Raw genomic sequence first — 18,711 nt, forward strand, 5'->3', positions numbered from 1 at the left:
TTTGTTTTGAGACATTGTCTCACTCTATTGACTGGGGTACAAGGCAGTGGTGTCATCATAGCTTACTGCAAGAGCAAAGGGCTGAGGCTGAAGTAATCCTCCTGCCTCAGCCTCACTAGCTGGGACCACAGGCATATGCCACAACGCCCAACTGATTTTTCTATTTTTTTATAGAGACAGAGAATCCTACTGGCCTCAAGTGATCCTCCCCAAGTGCCAGGATTATAGGCGCGAGCCACTGTGCCTGGCTTGATTCAGTTTTCCCCCTCCCCCAATCACCAAGAATGTGAACAAGGCAAAAACTAGCTTATTAAATAAATCCAACAGCAAGTAACATTTCTCTACAAAACAAGGAGAATGACCCCAGTCCAAAAGAAATCTTTATGTTCCTTTATTGGAGCAAGATTCCTGATTGGTATACAGTGATGTATTTACTAAACAGAGACCTGTGCAGAAATTACATACTATCCATCTAGACAGGTTTTTGTTACACTTTGCCTATTGATGGAATAGTTCCATTTATAAAGTTTTATACATCAAAAAGCTTTGAATTTGACCAGGCTGTCCATTAATTCACCTCTGAAAAAGTGGCATTTAATTTCAGCTACTATATTTTACAGCATTAAAAAGCTTATGCATTAGGGAGCTTCTCTGCACAATGGCATTGAGCAGACAGAGTCCATCACACCACCCAGATTCACAGTCAGAGAGCTTTATGCTGGAGAGAGCTGGGACTTACAAAGTGACTCCTAACCACCAACATGGCCTTCTTACTCTGACAGCCCATCTTCTTGACCACATTTTACAGGGCCAATGAAGACATGCCAGTAACTGCCCCATGCATAACTTGGCATTAGAGCACCAGGTCTGTTTGATGGTGGTGGCAGGCACTATTTTATATCCAGCTAAAAGGCCCATTTTAAAAACTGTCAATTGGAGATAAAAATCAAGGGCACAACATATTCAGAACCAAGTTTTGAGCAATCTGGTAACCCAAATAATATGTTTTCAGAAACCAATGCGATTGTATCCACGTTGCCTAGCCATGGACACATTTAATACATTGATTCAAATCCCTTTACTCAATCCACATAGCCCTGAGGTCATCCTGCAAAGTGCGTATCAAAAAATACGAAGTTAGGGTGACAAAGTTTGACAATGATGCTATACAAGTCAAACTTGGAAGATCATAGAAAGTACATCTATTCTGAGAGAAAAGCATCAAATCCTTTGTGTACACATTTAGTTTTATTGTAACAAAGCAACTTGTACACTTTTAACGTTTAAAACTGAGCATCATCTTTCCTTTCCAGTGAAACAAAAAGAAAATTTAAAAATAAACAGGAACAAAATTACAATAGAGAATGTCAATTCCAAATAAGATCCTACAGGTTCTGCTGATTCTCCCATCGAGTGGCAGGGCTCAAGTCATCATTAGGAGAGAATTTATTTTAAAAGTGTCATCTTAAACTGCAAGGATGTCCGTTAAACATCACAATTAAACATGCCAAAGGAGAAGCCATGTTGTCAAAATGCCCACTTAACCCACCCAAACATCTCAAACCCACCCTTTGCTGACCTTCTATAACCCCATTTTTTTAAGTTTTTTTTTTCTTTTTTTAAACAAGAGAAAGTAGACAGATACATGTTGGTAAATGCTAACTGTCCATATTCACATAGAGACACAGTGTACTCTCTGAGCCCAATATACAGAGAAAAGGAGGAAAAAAGCTAGAATTCTATGCACTACTACACAGGGGCCTAGCACCCTCCAGCTTCCAGCAGAGCGAAGGGAGCAGGTTTTTCTTTTTTCCCACAGAGCTCGGTGGTGTTGATCCATACAGTTTTTGAGACAGGAAGGGATAAAAATGAATTTGGAACAGAAAGGGGTAGAGATTCTTTTCCCATTGTATTCTGCAAGGTATTTCCCCCCAAAATAAGTTGAGAACCATGGTGTAGAGAAAAGAGACCTCAAGAACAGGGCCACTGAGCACAAGAGGAAAAAAAAAAAAAAAAAGAAAAAGAAAAAGAAAAAGACTGCAACTTGCTCCCAGGGACTGGAGAAAATTTAAAAAAAGGAAGGTTGGAATCCATCAGTGTTCTGTTAGTCATCTTCTCCTTCATCCTCCTGAAAGAAAAGGTGGGCAGTTAATCTTCATGCTTAATTCTAAGATCACTCGCTAGCTTCCACATGGACCATAATGGACCTCACAGAACATGATGACAATATGCTCCAGGAGGACTCAATTTGCTAAACCTATATATAAATCTGCAAACTGACTGAAAGATCCATTAATGGTGTTTTAGATAAATTAGTAATGTCAGCACTAACTAAATCATCATTAGGTACATTTCAGAACAGACAATCCAAAACCAATGTATCCCAATTTGACTATTCAAGAATTTTATAAGTGTGTCCAAAACAAGCAAAGGTTTGTTATTTAGAAGATAACTCAGAATTTGACCAGCTGCATACACTGCCCATATCATTTTCATTAAGTATTGGCTAGGGAAAGACGAGGCTGGGTGATCATAAAAACCAACCAAAAAAACAGAACAAGTTAAATCACCAATACATGAACTTATCAAACATTTCCTTGATTCTTGGACAACAAAATTGTTTATCTACTCCACGAACTCCCACAATCAACTCCAGGTCAGTTCCATTATACTATATATATAACCTCCAAAATAACATAGTGATTTCTTCAAAGGTTATCTTTTTGGGTTTAGCCAAATTTTCTTTTACCTCTCCTTCCTCCCCTTCATCATCGTCTTCATCTTCTTCACCTTCATCCTCATCCCCTTCTTCATCAATATCTTCCAAACCTTCTTCTTCCTCATCATCATCGTCATCTTCTTCTCCTTCCCCCTCTTCATCATCCATATCGGGAACCTTAAAAAACCAAGAGTTACTCTACAAACCCATTTTTTTAAACAAATGACACACGTATAACCTTCAATAAATGAACATTCTCAACTCACCAAGTAGTACTGTAATGGATTTGGCCAAATATCATCTTTGATGACTTCTCCTAATTCATCTGCACCTGCATCAGAATGGTCAGTAAACCAGGTAAAGAAGCTCTCTGGTTCCTCATGCTGCCTCTTCCTGCTGGCTTTATTCTGCGTTTGACTGGAACGTTTCGTTAAGTCCTAAAACGGAAAAGAACTTTTGATACAATCTCTCCATAACTCCAATAATTTAAAAAACAAGACTTTCCCCAAAAGCATAGATACCACCATACTACCTACACTATTATAATTACCTAAGAGCAACTGTAAAATTGTACAGCAGGTAAAGAGAAAAATTCCTAGAATTAGGACCACAATTGTTTTCCCTGGAAGAGAAGGCATCAACTAAATTTGGCTTTTTCATAAATTAGTTCCACTTGAAAACCACAACACAGTTATAAATATTTAAAGTATATCTTACTACTTAATGAAGATGTACATGGATTTTGGGAAATGGCAAGCCATTTGAAGAGCTCTATCGCATTATAGAAAACAAACAAATTTAGTCCTTTACTCCAGTTCTTAAATGTACTCTATAATTTCTAATGAGAGCTCTAAGCTATTGTAGTATTTGGTTTCAACACACTGGAATTTTTAACACACTACCTAAAACAGGGGTTAAGTAGTTTAACTAAACCAAAATACGTAAAAATTATATTTTTGTCCAACTTTGAGAGCATACCTTTCCAGATTTCCATTTGATTTCAGTGGATTTTGAAGACGGATCACCACTCTCATTCAGATGAAATTCTTTGGAGAGAACTTTATTTTCGAAGTAAGGATTTTCATCAAAATACTGTAATAAATAATCGGAGAATTAGAAATCAACATGAACAGCTCTTGTAACCAATGCTAAAGTCAATTTCCATCATGGCAAAAAAGATAAGTTATGGATACTTACAAAATCTATTCTGTAACCTGATTTAATATCTTCAAATTCTGTCACTTCAACTCTGGTCAAATAATGCAGTGCCTCTTCGTCCTCCTCCCCAAGCAGTGCGGACACTAGACCAGGAAATTATAGGTCAGTCAAATTTCCAACAAGCAAACATTAACAAAGAACTTCAGTGATCCCTTGTAAAATTTTCCAAATTTGTTACGCACAGTGGAATAAGACAATAATCCCAGCTACTCAAGAGGCTGGAACAGGAGGATCTCTTCTTGAGCCCAGGAGTTAGGAGTGTACCCTGGTCAACATAACAAGCCCCCATCTCATTAAAAATTCCAAGTCCAAACTCAGTGAGCATCTTTGGTTTTATAAACCCACTATTAACTAAAGGCAAATTAAACTGAGTTCCAAGTTAGAGAATAACCTCTTCTAAACAGACAAAAAGCAGTAATTGCAAGTCTTCTCTCTTCTTTGAGGGTTTCAACCTCTGCATGCACCCAGCATGTTGGACTAAGTCCTCACCAAGGTTCCTCCATTCTAACAAATAAGCACCCTATATCCTTTAATAATGCTCTGTCCACAGCATACCTTGTGGATGGTTGACGAATGTTGTTACCCAAAAATTTGGGATTTTGGCGATCAATTCTGACCTCTTCTGAAAAAATGGTTGGCGGAGTTTGTTATATTTCTGTTCTACTTTCAAAATCTCCTCACTGGCTTGTTCATTAAGTCTGAAGCAAATGAAAAGGCATGTTGACAATGACGGTATTTGACAAATAGAAAAATTGATAAACTACAGAATGTATGTTTACTCTTATTAGCTTTAAAACTGTGCAAAGTACCTAATTACATAATAACCTTATCTCCTAAGTTTATAGTTACAGACTAAAGTTAAAACTAAGATGGCAATCTTACCTGCTTTATCAATAGGCACTCAATAATGAACTGCTCTTAAGAGTGCCCAAACTGAGCATTCTGGTAACATTGTGTATTTACTTCATCTACTCTATTTCCAGGCAAACTTCAATTCTATTTCCCTCAGGCAGGATTTCTAGATGAAGCTGCTAATCAAGTAACAAAGTTATAATGCAAGTTAGAGCAACCCTGACGCCACACTGCTAAACTATCAGAAGTCCTACAATTTGTAGCCTTTGAAAGCAAACCCAATCTTTGCAAGGTCAATGTACTTTCATCAGAAACTTTTGTGACTGTACAAATATTTCACAGAAAAATAACACTGAATCTACGTAGTATTTCCAACCAAGTTATAACCATCTCCCCTTAACCAGTGGATACAGATCTGACCAGTTTCAATGATTACCATGCCATTAGATTCATCTCAGAAAACTTCTCCAAAGTAAATTAAGAAAAAATGTTACCTGTCTATTTCATTTTGTACTTCATCAATATGTTCAATTGCTTCCTGCTGCTCTTTTTCTGCAAGAAAAAGGATCATAAAACTTAATTCTAATTAGAAGACAAATTTAACTAGTTTCTCAGATGTTAAAAAAAGACTGTCTAGGATACCCAAAATTATATCTCAATAATGTTAAACAGTGCCTACTACAAAAGTATGCTCTCCACATACTCATGTATAGAGTTGACAGATTACTTTTTAATTAAAAGACCATTCCCAAATCACATTATCTGCTAGGTTACTCAGAAAACATTTTCCTGTAGTACTTTTTTTAAAGAGTTCCATTACAAGAGACCAATCAGTAAGATTTCTGTTATGAAAGATAAGAAATAACGTTATTCAGAATTCTTGTTTATTATTTAGCAGATTATGCACTTGTAATACGATAGTATCACCTGCTAACTAGAATATGGAAAATAACTCACGGCAATGACACATATTAGGCCACCATCATCTATCCCAATCGTAAAACCACTTTTTATACAAAGTTGGAATATTCTACTCAATACCTATTACAACGAAGACATCAGACATGCCTACAAAGACAGGAAAGGCACTCGTAGTGTGAACTAACCCACCATCCTAAACACTCAACCTTTGCCTTCCTAGAACCCCAGGATGTGAATCTGAATTTTCCAACACCTCCAACGCAGTTCAGGCGGGCTAACTTCAAATTCGGCCCCACTAGATTTTGAAGCACACAATTACTGGGAACTGTGAGGTCAGAAATCTATGATGCACACAAGGGAAAGGGGAGAAAAGGGGTGTGCTCTGAAATAGGTGCCCTTTTGTCCTGTAAGGACTGCAAGTCCCACAAAGCTAAGTGGGCGTGAAGGGGCCTGATCGCGCGGTTCATTTCCGGTAACCAACCCGGGATTGGCAGCCCCCCTGCCGAGAGCCTTCCCGGCAGAAGATAGGTTTCCCAAGAACCATTTTAAAGACCCCTGGTCCACTGGCCGCCGCTCCAGGCTTCTCCGCACGCTGGCGCGACGGGGTGGCCGCCCCACGTGGGGAGAGCGCCCGGGCCGGCCGGAGCATCCTCCCGGCCGGCCCAAGCCCAGCGCGCGGCCGGCCGCGTGCTCCCCCCGCGCCCCCACCCCGCCCCAGCTCCAGGCAGAAGCCCCGCCGGGGCCGGCCTCCGGGCGGGGGTGCCGCCGCGGGCCGGGCGGGAAGGGGAGCCTCGCGGGAGGCCGGGCGCGGGGCCGCGTCCGGCCGCACCATGTGGCGGCGGCGGCGGCTGATGGGAGCGAGGCATCATGGCGGAGCACAATAAAGAGAGGCTTCTCGGGAGGGAGGGAGGGGGAGGAGAGCGAGGGAGGGGGGAGAGGAAGGGGGGGTCTCCTCCACCCGCGCCGAGCAGGCCGCAGCGCCCCCGTCTCGTAGCGCCGGCCGCCGCCGCGGCGCCACCCAGGCCCCCGGCCCCGCCGCGCACATAAAAGGGCGCCGAGCCCGCGGGCCCCAGCCCGGCTGCGCCGCCCCCCGCCCGGCGCCCCCTCGCGCCCCGGGCCCCGCGGCGGCCTGCGGGCCGGGGCGGGCGGCGAAGATGGCGGCGCGGGCCGGCCCCCGGCCTCGCCTGCTCCTCACCTGAGGTCTCGTCGGCCCCGTCGTGGTTGGAGTTGAGCTCCTTTTTACTGACTTTGGCCGCCGGCGCCGACATGGTGCTGCTCCGCGGTCGGGGGGGGAGCGGGGAGGGGGAGAGAAGGGAAGGCGAAGGGGGCGGGCAGGCGGCTTCCCCTCACGCCACACGCGCGGGCGCTCGCTCGGTCCGGCCGCCTCCTCCCGGCGCTCGCTCGGTCGCTCTCCCTCCCCCTCGCTCGCTCGCGCGCGCTGTCCTCGCGGCCTGACGACGAGGGAGGGGCAGGGGCGGCGTGCCGGGCCCCGTCCGGGGCTCCTGCTTACGGAGGGGAGGCGGCGGCGGGCGGCGGGCGGCTCGGCTCTCTCACTCGCGCTCCGCGCTCCAGCTCGCTGCTCGCTCTCCCCAGCCGCCTCCTCCTCCACCTCCTCCTCACGGCGAGGGGCGGGCGGCAGAGCGCAGGCGCGCCAGGCCCCGCGCGCACGCCCCGCCCCCGGCCGGAGAGGCTCGCGCCGTGTCGCCATTGGCCGGGGCGCCGGGACGAGGAGGCGGAGCGGCGGCGAGGAGACACAGGCCCGGCCAAGAGGCGGGAGGAAGGAGCGCCGCGACGTACGGGCCGGCCCCCGCGCCGCGCTCCCCTCCCCCGCTTTCCCCTTCTCCGGCCCGACCCGGGACATTTGCGCGCGACGGGCGCGCGGCGGCCCGAGGGGCGGGGCCTCGCACGGCTGCGCGCGGGCCCCTGGGCGGCGCGTCACGTGGTGGCGGAGCGGCTTCCCTTCTCCGCCGGACTCTGCGGGGCGCCGGGAGAGGGGCGTCCACAGCCCCCAGAAGTGCGGGCCTCGTAGTAGCCCGCCTTCGCCTCCGGTTGCCGAGCTCCACCCGGCGCTCTGGCGCGGGAAGGGAGCACCCCGGTCCTAGATTCCAGGTGGGGACGCTGCGGTTGGACGCAAACTCGGGCTTGAGTGCTCATTCTGGTTCCAGGGCCATCCTGGCTTTTAGTCTACGCTCTGCCCAGCGGGCTATGTACCCTTGGGCAGGTCACCTTTCCTCTCTGAACCCATTTCTGTTACGAAATTATAAACATTGTGTCAGCTGTGACACTTAAGCAGGGCTACACTTAAACTGGAAGTGCTGTGAAGACGGGGAGGTACGACATTCCTCCGCGGGTCCTTTTGGAGAAACTCAGTGCCTACTGCTCCCAAGAAACCACACTGAGTGCTAAGTGCAAGTCCCAGCAGTGCATGGCACAGGGGGTGTTACTTCTCTTTCACCACATCAGAGATGAACCGGGACAGCAAGGCCTGCTGTAGAGGCAATGCCCTGAACCACGAAGTGGGGCACAGACATTTCTGTTTAATGCTTTCCATGTAATGCGGATGCACCACACTCTGCTCCCTCCCTCAAGGGCCCCAATACAGGGACCACAAAAAGCCTGAAATCTCTCCCCGGGTGTTTGTAACCAGAATTTGGAGGCGGATTATTTGCCTTCCAGCCCTCATATTTTACTATCAGCTCTTAAGCTCAAGCAGTGTCCTTAATGTTCGAGGCAGTCCATAGTGGGTGATTGATAAATGTTAAGTAAATGGCATACAGTCAATGGGCAGAGAATACAAATACACGTCTTCTTGAAACTTTCCCCAAACCCAGCAATTCATGTAATCCTTCCCCTCCAAACTATCTCAATTGGACAAGCTCTTTAAAAGAAGAATTGTTAGCACCAATGATAAACTGGTAAAATGTTTGACAACCAGTTCCCAGGGAAGAGAAACAAAGAAACAAAAGCCCCTGATTTGTAGCATTTGTTGATTTCAGTGATACTTTCAGCATGGCCAATTTCAAGCTGCTACTCTGAGGTCAGGAAACAGTTGCAAAGAGATACCACAATGGGCTCTAGCAAGCAGGCTCTACTCTGCCCAGCCACTGCAGCATGTACCATGGGCCACAGGCTGTGATGACTACAGGCATTTCTGCTGGCTTACTCCTCATGAAACACAAGGTAGATTTTAGTATCCTAATTTCATTGATAAACTAAAACTTTGAAGCAAAGTGACTGACAGACCCAAGATTCCAAACCAGGCTAGCTGTTGACAAAACCCTTACCGTACTAACACAGTGTTTTTCAATTTTTTAAAATGTGACCAACAGTAAGAAGTACATTTAACATCATGACCCAGTACACACAAAACAATATTTACCCTAAGGGTGATGTGACTGTAATTTTCCATTGTATTTTTTGTAATGCAGGTCTCGCCCCACTAAATCGATTTCATGAATGAGAAGAAACTCAGTCTGAAAAACACTGTGCTGAGGACTGCTGCTTTCATCCACAAAGCCTGCTCCGCAGGGTTGTAACCACTGAGCCCTGAGCAGTAGCATCTCCTAAGTGCCTGATCTACTGTTTCCCACACATCTACAGGGGTCCCAGGGAACCTTGTAATGCCTCCTGCCTAGGCAATGGGTTTCCAAAAAGGCTCTTTTCTAACCTTCCCCAACACCCTTGCAGCCATCCCACTCCTCTTCCTGTCCCTTCCCGCAGCACTTCTCAAGATGAATGCAAGGAGCACACGAGGAAGTGGAAGAGAAAGAGAAAGCAAAAGGGCAAGAGTGCTGAGCAAGGGAGTGACCTGGGCACACTAAGAGGTCATTCACCCACTCCCAGGACTATGGTGCCTCCTGCCCTCCAACACCAGCAGCTCTGCAGTCTGTCCTTGGCCTCTCACCTCACTCTCAGAATTCCTCCCTCTCCTCCCTTCCCAGCTTCCTTTGAAGAAGAGAGAACCCCACAGCCAGAAAGATGCTGGCAGTCCCCACAGTACTGCAATGTCCCAAGGGCTGACAGGGAAATCTTCCACTAAGATGGCCTTGAGTGCCCACCCCCTCATACAACTCTTTGACCCTCCTTTTCTAGATGTGTGAAATAGGAATATCCACACCTCACTGCTGTCCTAAGGGCAGTAGGGGCAGAGAAGTGATTGGCACAGTGCCTGGCAGGTCATCAGTGTCAACTGAGTGGCAGGAACTGTTACTTGGGTTTAGATGAACCACTTCAGAGGGACTGTGAATGCACCTTCCCATCCCCTCTGGTTCTGTTAATTCTTGTGGGAAGCTAAATGGAAGGAGACCAGGAGGACTCACCCACATTTTGCTGCCCACAGTGGGAAGGAATTTACTGCCCATCGCTAGAGCACCAATTATGTGCCAGTTGCTGTCTTAGTGCTTTACCTAGATTTACGCCTCACAGCAAGCCTGGACATAGGTACTGTTGAACCCACTTTACAGTAGCAGAAACAAGCACAGATTCTGTCTTATGTCACTTGCTGGAGAAGGTAGGTTTAAACTCTGGCAGTCACCACACTGGGGCATCAGCTAGGCAGAAGGTCTTTGCATCCCATTTGGAAGACAAGGGACTGAGACCCAGTGAAGTGAAACAGCTCCACAGTAGCACTGAGATGAGGACTCCTAGCCCAGTGCTCCTTCTACAAGTGTGGCTGGCCCTCAAGCCAAGTCAGTGCTTCCTGCCTGCTTTTGTACCTTGTACCAATCCAAGCTCAACCCAAAAAGGGACCACCACATCCTTTAGGGATGTTATTAGGGAGACCTAATTACAGCAACAGTCAATTTTGTGTCCAGCTCTAAGCTGTGTCTGTGAAATACAACCCCCACCTCCAAGTTTAATGGTCTAATGGGGGAAGAGCAGGCAGGACACTGATGATTACAATGTAATGACACCAGGGCTAGGACAGAGTGACTCTGGGCACTGCCAGGGCAGAAGAGGGCTCCCAATGCCCAGGAACTGTAGTTCACAGGAGAATGCCTGCAAGAAATGACTTTTCGGCAGAGAGCTGGAGGGTGTGCACAGGTAAGAAGAGGAGAGTGATCCTCGCAGAGGGCAAGTGGGCAGAGGGCAAGTGGGTGTACAGGCCCCAAGGTGACAGTGTAGAATCCCAGGAGGGGAGGAAAGGTTGAGAGTACCAGAGGGAGGCCTCCAGTTGGGGAGTATGGGAGTGTGAACCTGGGAGCGGTTAGGAGGGACCAGGTGGGCGGGCCCGAGTCTCTTAGCACCTGGAGGGCAATGGGGAGGAAAGGGAGGGTTTTAAGCCAGGGAGTGGGCCACAGGATTGGCTTTGCTTAGCCCGGATGGGAGGAGGAAGCTGGAAGCCAAGAGGAGGAGGTGGCAGTAATTCAGGCCACAGTTGTGGGCCGCCAGCGGCAGCAAGAAACAGAGGTGGACGGGTCTGAGCGGGATTGAGGAGGTAGAACCACCAGGGATCGGGGATTTGGCTGGACATGGAGGGTGAAGGAGAGGCCTCCGCCTGGCTGGTGGTGCCGCCTGCCAAAACAGGGAGCCCCTGGAGGGAGCTTGGCGGCTGGGAGGCAAGCTCAGGGCCAGTGTTGGGTTGGGGGCAGGGATGAGCTCCCACGTGCTCCAGGTCTCCCAGTTTCACCCCTTCTGTTCTTTTTTCACATAAACCTAGTCCACCTACTCCAAGCTTAAAACCCTTCAGGGGAGTTTGGGGGTTACATCTCAACAGGAATTGGGGAGTGTTAAAAATCATAGAGCCAATCTTTGCAAATCCCCTAAATCCCCAATAAAATGTAGTGCAGAAACATACCTTTCTTCTTTGGCAGGCCCGCAGAGGCCGAGGCGTCCTCTGGCCTCGGGGCAGTAGGCAGTCTTGGTTTCTTCTTCTGAGGTGGGAGTGGAGACTGGCGTTTGGGGGCCATGCTGCCAGGAAACGTGGAGAAGCAGACCACAGTCTGCCTGCTGGGCTGGAAGAAGCTCAGAAAACTGAGACAGGCCCAGGTACTGGGGGTTAAATCTGCCCCGGAGCCGCCCTGCCTGGAGGGGATATTTACATGACAGTGGGACACACGCCCTATGCCCCCTCCCCCAGCCCCATCCCTTCCCACCCACCCTCCAATCAGGATAAACTTCTTTTAGTTGCCCTTTGCTCCGCTCAGCAGGAGCACTCTTGGCTTTGGAGGAGGCAGCAGGTTCTTCCTGGTTCTGTGGTTCCCACATCTCCTGGTCTTCACCGGAAACACCAGCAGCTCATCCCCTGTTAGTTCCCAATCCCGCAGGTAGGCAAGCCTGCCCCTGTGGAGAACTTGGCCTTTTCTTTTTCTCCTTTGGCCTCCAGAGGACTTAAACATTTGCTGCTGCCTCACCTCACCCTGGGACATTCCTCAGTCGCTCCCATCCCCACCCCAATGTCTGGCTAACTCCTTCGCAACCTCCAGGTCTCTGATTGGAGGGAAAGGATTGCCAATCAAGAATTACAAAGGGTCTCAAAAAAAAAAAAAAAAGAATTACAAAGGGGGAAAAAGCAAATACCCTTGAGAAGATGTGGAGCATCCATTCATTCTTCACATATTTCAGAGAAGGACAGAGGTTAAGAGCTAGAGGGCATCTTGTCCGGGTGTGTGTGTGGGGCGGGGGGGTGTCACAAACCTCAGTGCCTTTTGGAGCCTGTCAGATAACAATGAGTAAGGCAAGCAACAGGTGCACAGCAGCCAATGGAAGGTAGATTGGTACAACCACTCTGGAAAACTGGGCCAGGTCTGCCAGAGGTGACTGTGTGCTCCGTTACTCAGCGGTCCTCCTACTATATCTTCAGCAGAAATGGATCCACATGTGCACCAATATATGTACAAAAATGTTCACAGTAGCAATTCCTAATAGCCAAAATCTGGAAACAATACAAATGTCTGTCGGGAGTAGGATGAGTACATTGTAAGTTATTCATTCAAGGGAATGTTATAAAGCAATGGAAATAAATGAACTACAGCTACACAGAATGATGTGAATGAAGCCTCCAAACATAATGTTGAGTGGACGACACAAGATACAAACTAGTATACAGTGTGATTTCATTTGTATAAAGTACAAAAATGGGCAAAACGAATATATGCTGTTAGAAGTCTAGAGTGCAGTGAGTACCCTTGGCGTGGGGTGGTAAGGGGGTGTGTGGGAGGGATGTCACTAAAAGGGGACATGAAGGGCCTCTGGGATCCTGGTGATGCTCAGTTCCTGGATGGGGTCTTACTACACCTGTGTATGGATTTATGAACCCTGGTTTTTTGTTGGGTTTTTTTGTGGGGGGAGGGTCTCACTGTGTCACCCTGGCTAGAGTGCAGTGGTGTCATAGCTCACTGCAACCTCAAACTCCTGGGCTCTTGCTCTTGAAAGGTCTCGCTCTTGCTCAGTCTGGTCTTGAACTCCTGACCTCAAGTGATCCTCCTTCCTCTGCCTCCCAGAGTGCTAGGATTACAGGCGTGAGCCAGTGAGCCACCAGACTGGCCATGATTTATGAACCCCGTGTTTTGCCAGATCTTTGATTTTTTTTAGATTGGTGGTGGGAGGCTGAGGCAGGAGGATCGCTTGAGCTCAGGAGTTCAAGACCAGCCTGAGCAAAAATGAATCCTCCATTTCTATTATGAATAAAAACACAGAAAAATCAGCTGAGCATTGTAGCCTATATACCTGTAGTCCCAGCTACTCAGGAGGCTGAGGCAGAAGGATTGCTTGAGCTCAGGAGTCTGAAGTGATGATGCCACTTCTCTCTACCCAGGACAAGGACTCTGTCTCAACAACCACAACAACAACAACAACAACAAAAAAAAAAGGAAACTGATTTTTTAAACTACAAACAAAATATAAATTTTTATGTGGAAGCTCTGGATTTTTAAAAGTTGCCAATTAAACATTGTACAATGTATTTTTTGGACCCAGCAAAATGTGCCATCAGGCCATTTTCAATATGGGCCATGAGTTTGCAATCTGAGATAGTACAATGATTTTCCTTTTTTTTTTTTTTCCTCTGTGTTGTGTCCTATTAGTCACCCTTTTAAAATTTGTAAAATTTTTTATACCATCGAGGTTTGTGTAAAAATTACACTTTTAACAACATTAACAAAAGTAATGATGTCAGTACTGATAAAGAGCTGAGCTCTCTCTGGTGGAGGACCCAACACCATCACTCTCACCCTTTTCCATCCCCTCCAGTCTTTGTGTACTTACAATAGACCGTGGGCTCCTGAATGCATTTTGAAAGTCACAGGTGTCTTGGATTGACAGATGGGTAAGCTGAGGCCTGAGAGCAGTGACTTGCCTAAGATCCTGGGTTCTAATGAGAATCCAGATTCTAAGATCACCTTATCACGGGGATATGATTTTTTTTCTAAATTTTTGGAGATATTTAGTCTCCCTAGGTTGCTCAGGCTGGTCTCAAACTCCTGGCCTAAAGCAGTCCTCCTGCCTTGGCCTCCCAAAGTGCTAGGATTACAGGCATGAGCCACTTCCCAGCCAGGATGTGCTTTGTAACAAGCATAAATCTCAGTGTTTACATCTGTAAAATGGAAGATAATACCTGTCTCTTTGTTTTATTTTAAGATGACCTGGAGGATTTTCCACTTGAGAACAAGGGGTCATCTTTCCCCTGTTTTCCCCCAGAAATTGTCATTGTCCGAAAGCAGAAAGGGAAACAAAGTGAATTTTTTTGGGGGGGAGGATGATAGGGTCTTCCTCTGTCACCCAGGCTGGAGGGCCATGGAGTGATCATAGTGTAGTGCAGCCTTCAACGCCTGAGATCAAGGGATCCTCCTGCTTCAACTGGGTTTATAAGCAGGAACCACCGCACCTGGCTTAAAACTCTTTTTGATGGAACTATGAGTCAGCTAAACCCCAAACAAGAGAATAGGTGGTGGGACAGCCAAAGCAGGAATAGGAGAGGAATACGATGTGTGCAGGAAGGGAGAATAGACCCCTGGTCACAGATTTCTGGGAGTATCAGCAAAGGACAATTCTGGAATGTGAGGGGCACACTCTCAAGGACAAACCCAAATCTCTTGCTTATAGCAGCCAGAACAGAGAGTACCAACAGGATGCTAGACAATTCCATTGCTAGAAACACGGGAGAAAGGTTCAGTGAGGAGTAGCTCAAAGGGGCTTGTAACAAGTGCAACTTAGAACTGAGATTCCACCTTTTATTTACCCACCAGCTTTGCTGGAGATCCCAAAGTTTGGAGACACTATGTCTGGGAGAGGGTGAGAGAAGAGGTGCTCTCCTTACTAGTGGCAGCTTAATGAATAGAGTCACTTTGGAGGGCATTTTAGACAATTTAGCCATCAGATTATCTATCAAAGAGTAAAGGCATGTCTAGCCCAAGAGTTTGAGGTTGCAGTGAGGTGTGATCATGCCACTGCATTCTATTCTGGTTGACCAAAACAAGACCCTGTCTCAAAAAAAAAAAAAAAAAGCAAAAGCACATAGCTTTGACCCAGAAATTCCTACTGGGAATTTATCCCACAGATTCATTGCATAGCTATGAGATGTCACCTGAACAAGGCAATTCATCACAACATGGTTACAAAAAGATGGAGAAAATCTAAGAACTTCTTTAGGTTTCTGTGGAACAAAGACTACATCTATACCATGGAATACTATGCCACCATAAAAACAAATAGAGAACTAGAGCTATGGTGAAGTGAAAAAAGCAAAGTCCAAAGCCATGTGGTTAGCAGGTTGCCATTTGTATAAAAGGGAAGTAGATAAACACATCTTCACTGATTTGCCCGTATACCTTTAGCACAAGTCTTGAAGGGCTCCCAAGAAGCTGATCATGTGACCATCCCTGGGGCGGTGACTGGGTGGTGAGAAGTGAGATAACAGGCATAGGAGGGAAATGTTTTACTCATTATTGTACATTTTGAATTTTGAACCTTGTGAATATATTACATTAAAAAACAAAACACCAGGAGTCTCCAACCCATGGCCTGAAGCAATCCTCCTGCCTCAGCTTCCCAAAGTGCTGGAATTACAGGCATGAGCTACTGCACCCCTACCACATTTTTTATTGCATTTTTTTTTTGGTTGGGGAAATATGCTTTGTTTTATTTAACTAAGCTTCAACAGTGAAAATGTAAGGTGTTCCTATTGTTTGGTCATTATAAACATCACTGTGATGTACATCCAGCAGCTAAATCTTGGCACATATACATGACTATTTCCTTAAAATACATTCTTAGAACTACAATTGTTGAGTGAAAAAGTACGTAAAATAGTAAGGGATTTTAACTTGTTACCAAATTGTCTAGCTGCTCTCCTGCAGTATTTGTATATGTTTCACTGAAATTAACCTCATTCCCTGAACTTCATATTTGGTAGGTGGAAAAGTTTACCTCGGAGTTGGTATTACTAATGAAATTGAACAGTTTTTCATGTGCTTCTTGACTGATGGTATTTCTTTTTTTGTAAATTGTCCATTCATGTCAATTTACTCAATCTTCTATTGGGGTGTTTCTCTTTTCATTATTATGAAATATAATTCATATATTAAACATACAAGCATTCTCTCTTACATATTGCAAAATATTTTCCTCTAGGTTGTTATTTACTGCTCGTTGCATTTTTAGTTATTTTTAATTTTTGGGAGGGGGATACAGTAAAGTATTTTTTTTTCTATGTAGTCAAGTCTCTCCATCTTTTTTTAGTGGTTTCTGCTTTTGGTGATGCTTAGAGAGACCTCCTCCATCCCAAGATGATGTAAGTAATCAACTGTTTTCTTCTTATGCTGGTATATCTTCCTTCCTTTTTTATATTCTCATTTCTTTTTCTTTGGTGTTTTTTTGTTGTTGTTGTTTTGTTTTGAGACAGAGTCTCACTTTGTTGCACTGATAGAGTCCTACTATGGCATATCAGCCTAGCTCACAGCAACCTCACACTGCTGGGCTCAAGTGATCCTCCTGACTCAGCCTCCCGAGTGGCTGGGACTACAGGTGTGTGCCATGATGCCTGGCTGATTTTTCTATTTTTAGTGGAAACAGAGTCTCACTCTTGCTCAGGCTGGTCTCGAACTCTGGACCTCAAGCGATCCTCCTGCCTCGGCCTTCCAGAGTGCTAGGATTACAGGCCTGAGCCACCACACCCAGCCTAAAATTTCCATTTCTAACCCACCTGAATTCATTTTGGAGTATGATGTGACACAGGGATATATTTTGGCTTTTTTTCCAAAAGATTGATCAGTAGATCCAACACATTTTTTCTTCATTCAATATAAGCTGATTAAGTACTTTTTATGTGAAAGCACCAGTTAAAGGTGATGGCAAATGTAAGGATGAATCCAACAGGACCCATCTCTGGCTGAATAACTTTGGGATTCATGGATTTAATTTTACCCAAATAACTGTTTATGTGTCACATTTTTCAAAAGAACTGGTGCTGCAATTCATGATGCTGACAAAAGAAATACTGGAGTTAACATATTTAGGAGTGCATTTGCCTACACACAACCATATTAATTCATTCAATCAATATTTAGTGAATGTCTAATATGTGTAAGCAGCAATGATTATGATCAGCGCTTTGAACAAAATACACAAAATAATGTAAAGTTTCCCTAATGAGCTGGCTTTTGGGTAGAGACCTCAAGAGTGTAGGGATCGGGGATGGGTACCATCGGGGAAGAATGTGCTAGACAGAGACAGGAAGGGCAAAGCCCTAAGTCAGGAACATTTTCCAGGAAAAGCAAGGAGGTCAAGTAGTTGGAATGGGCCAAAGGATGGGAAATGGGCTGGGCTCAGAGATTGTGGAAGGTCTATGTCTTGTAGGACTTGGGTTTTTTGGTTTCTTTTTTTTTTTTTTTTTTGGAGACAGGGTCTTTCTTGCTGTGTCACCAGGCTGGAGTGCCACTGGCATGATCATAGCTCACTGCAGCCTCAAACTGCTGGGTTCAAGGGATCCCTCACCTTAGCCTCCTGAGTAGCTGAGACTACATGTGTGTGCCACCACGCCTGCCTAATAAGGGTCTTGTAGGTCTTATGGGCTGTGACAGCATCTCTAAATTTTTCTATAATGGGAATAAAAAGTTCAAAGCTGATTAAGACATGCCTGTGTACTGACTGAGATCATAGTCCATGTCAAAAACCCTAATAGGTATGAACAAAACTCTATAGGTCTGGAGAAAATGGAACAAATAAATCTACTGACAGAAATCAGAGAAGTTTAAACTGGGTCATTAAGAATGAATTGATAGAAGCGGTTTCTTTTTGAGGTGATGAAAGTGTTCTAAAATTGACTGTGGTGATATTTGCATAATTCTGTGAATATACTAAAAATCATAGAATTGTACACTTTAAACCAGTAAATTGTATAGTATATGAAATATATGTCAATAAAGGTGTTAGAGTAAAAAAAGAAAAAGAAAATAAAAAAGATTAAGAATAAGTTGGAGGCCAGACGTGGTGGGCTCATGCCTGTAATCCCAGCAGTTTGGGAGCCTGAGGGGAGAGGATTGCTTGAACCCAGGAGTTTGAGAGCAGCCTGGGCTATATCCCAAGACCCCAGCTCTACAAAAATAAAAAATTAGCTGGACATGATGGTGCACCTGTAGTCCCAGCTACTTCAGAGGCTGAGGCCCAGGAATTCCAGGCTACAATGAACTAAGATTGTGCCACTGCACTCCAGCCTGGGTGACAGAGCAAGATCTCATTTCAAAAAATATTTATATACCTATATCTAAATATTTATATATACTTAAGTCTGTTTCTGGATTGATATCTATGATTATTCCAGTATCAATTCTACATTTTTGTGTGTGTGTGTGTGAGAAAGAGTCTCCCTCTGTTGCCCTGAGTAGAATGCAGGTACAGTAGAGTCATCATAGCACACTGCAACCTCAAAGGCCTGGGCTCAAGCGATCCTCCTGCCTCAGCCTCCCAAGCTCCCAAGTAGCTGGGACTATAGGCACACACCACCATGACGCCTGGCTAATTTTTCTATTTTTATTAGAGACAAGGACTCCTGAGCTCCAGCAATC

General features: G+C 45.6%; 1 protein-coding gene and 1 long non-coding RNA gene across 3 annotated transcripts; one reads left to right on the plus strand and one right to left on the minus strand.

Annotated features, from left to right (window-relative positions):
- Positions 1-367: 367 nt before the first annotated feature.
- On the minus strand, positions 368-11,735 carry SET (SET nuclear proto-oncogene). Of its 2 annotated transcripts, none has more exons than XM_045563272.1 (8): positions 11,508-11,735; positions 5,284-5,341; positions 4,493-4,635; positions 3,917-4,020; positions 3,698-3,811; positions 2,986-3,156; positions 2,750-2,896; positions 368-2,128 (listed from the first exon to the last, which is right to left on the minus strand). In XM_045563272.1, the coding sequence occupies exons 1-8, from the start codon at positions 11,617-11,619 to the stop codon at positions 2,105-2,107; spliced, it is 873 nt and encodes a 290-aa protein (XP_045419228.1). In that variant the 5' UTR covers positions 11,620-11,735; the 3' UTR covers positions 368-2,104. The 2 variants fall into 2 exon arrangements, with proteins under 2 accessions (XP_045419228.1, XP_045419229.1); XM_045563273.1 differs by lacking the exon at positions 11,508-11,735 and adding an exon at positions 6,906-7,338.
- LOC123646398 lies at positions 9,168-18,711 on the plus strand. Its single transcript, XR_006737892.1, has 3 exons — positions 9,168-11,147; positions 16,388-16,439; positions 18,684-18,711. It is a non-coding gene; the product is annotated as an uncharacterized LOC123646398 (long non-coding RNA).

This window comes from Lemur catta, chromosome 10, assembly GCF_020740605.2.
Source record: "Lemur catta isolate mLemCat1 chromosome 10, mLemCat1.pri, whole genome shotgun sequence".
NCBI classification, from domain to species: Eukaryota; Metazoa; Chordata; class Mammalia; order Primates; family Lemuridae; genus Lemur; species Lemur catta.

Coding starts and splice junctions, on each gene's coding strand:
- SET (XM_045563272.1), bottom strand. CDS start 11,619: ATGGCCCCCAAACGCCAGTCTCCACTCCCACCTCAGAAGAAGAAACCA. Junction 4,636..5,283: donor GTACAAAATGAAATAGACAG/GTAACATTTTTT, acceptor CATTTGCTTCAG/ACTTAATGAACAAGCCAGTG. Junction 2,897..2,985: donor ATCCATTACAGTACTACTTG/GTGAGTTGAGAA, acceptor TGGTTTTTTAAG/GTTCCCGATATGGATGATGA.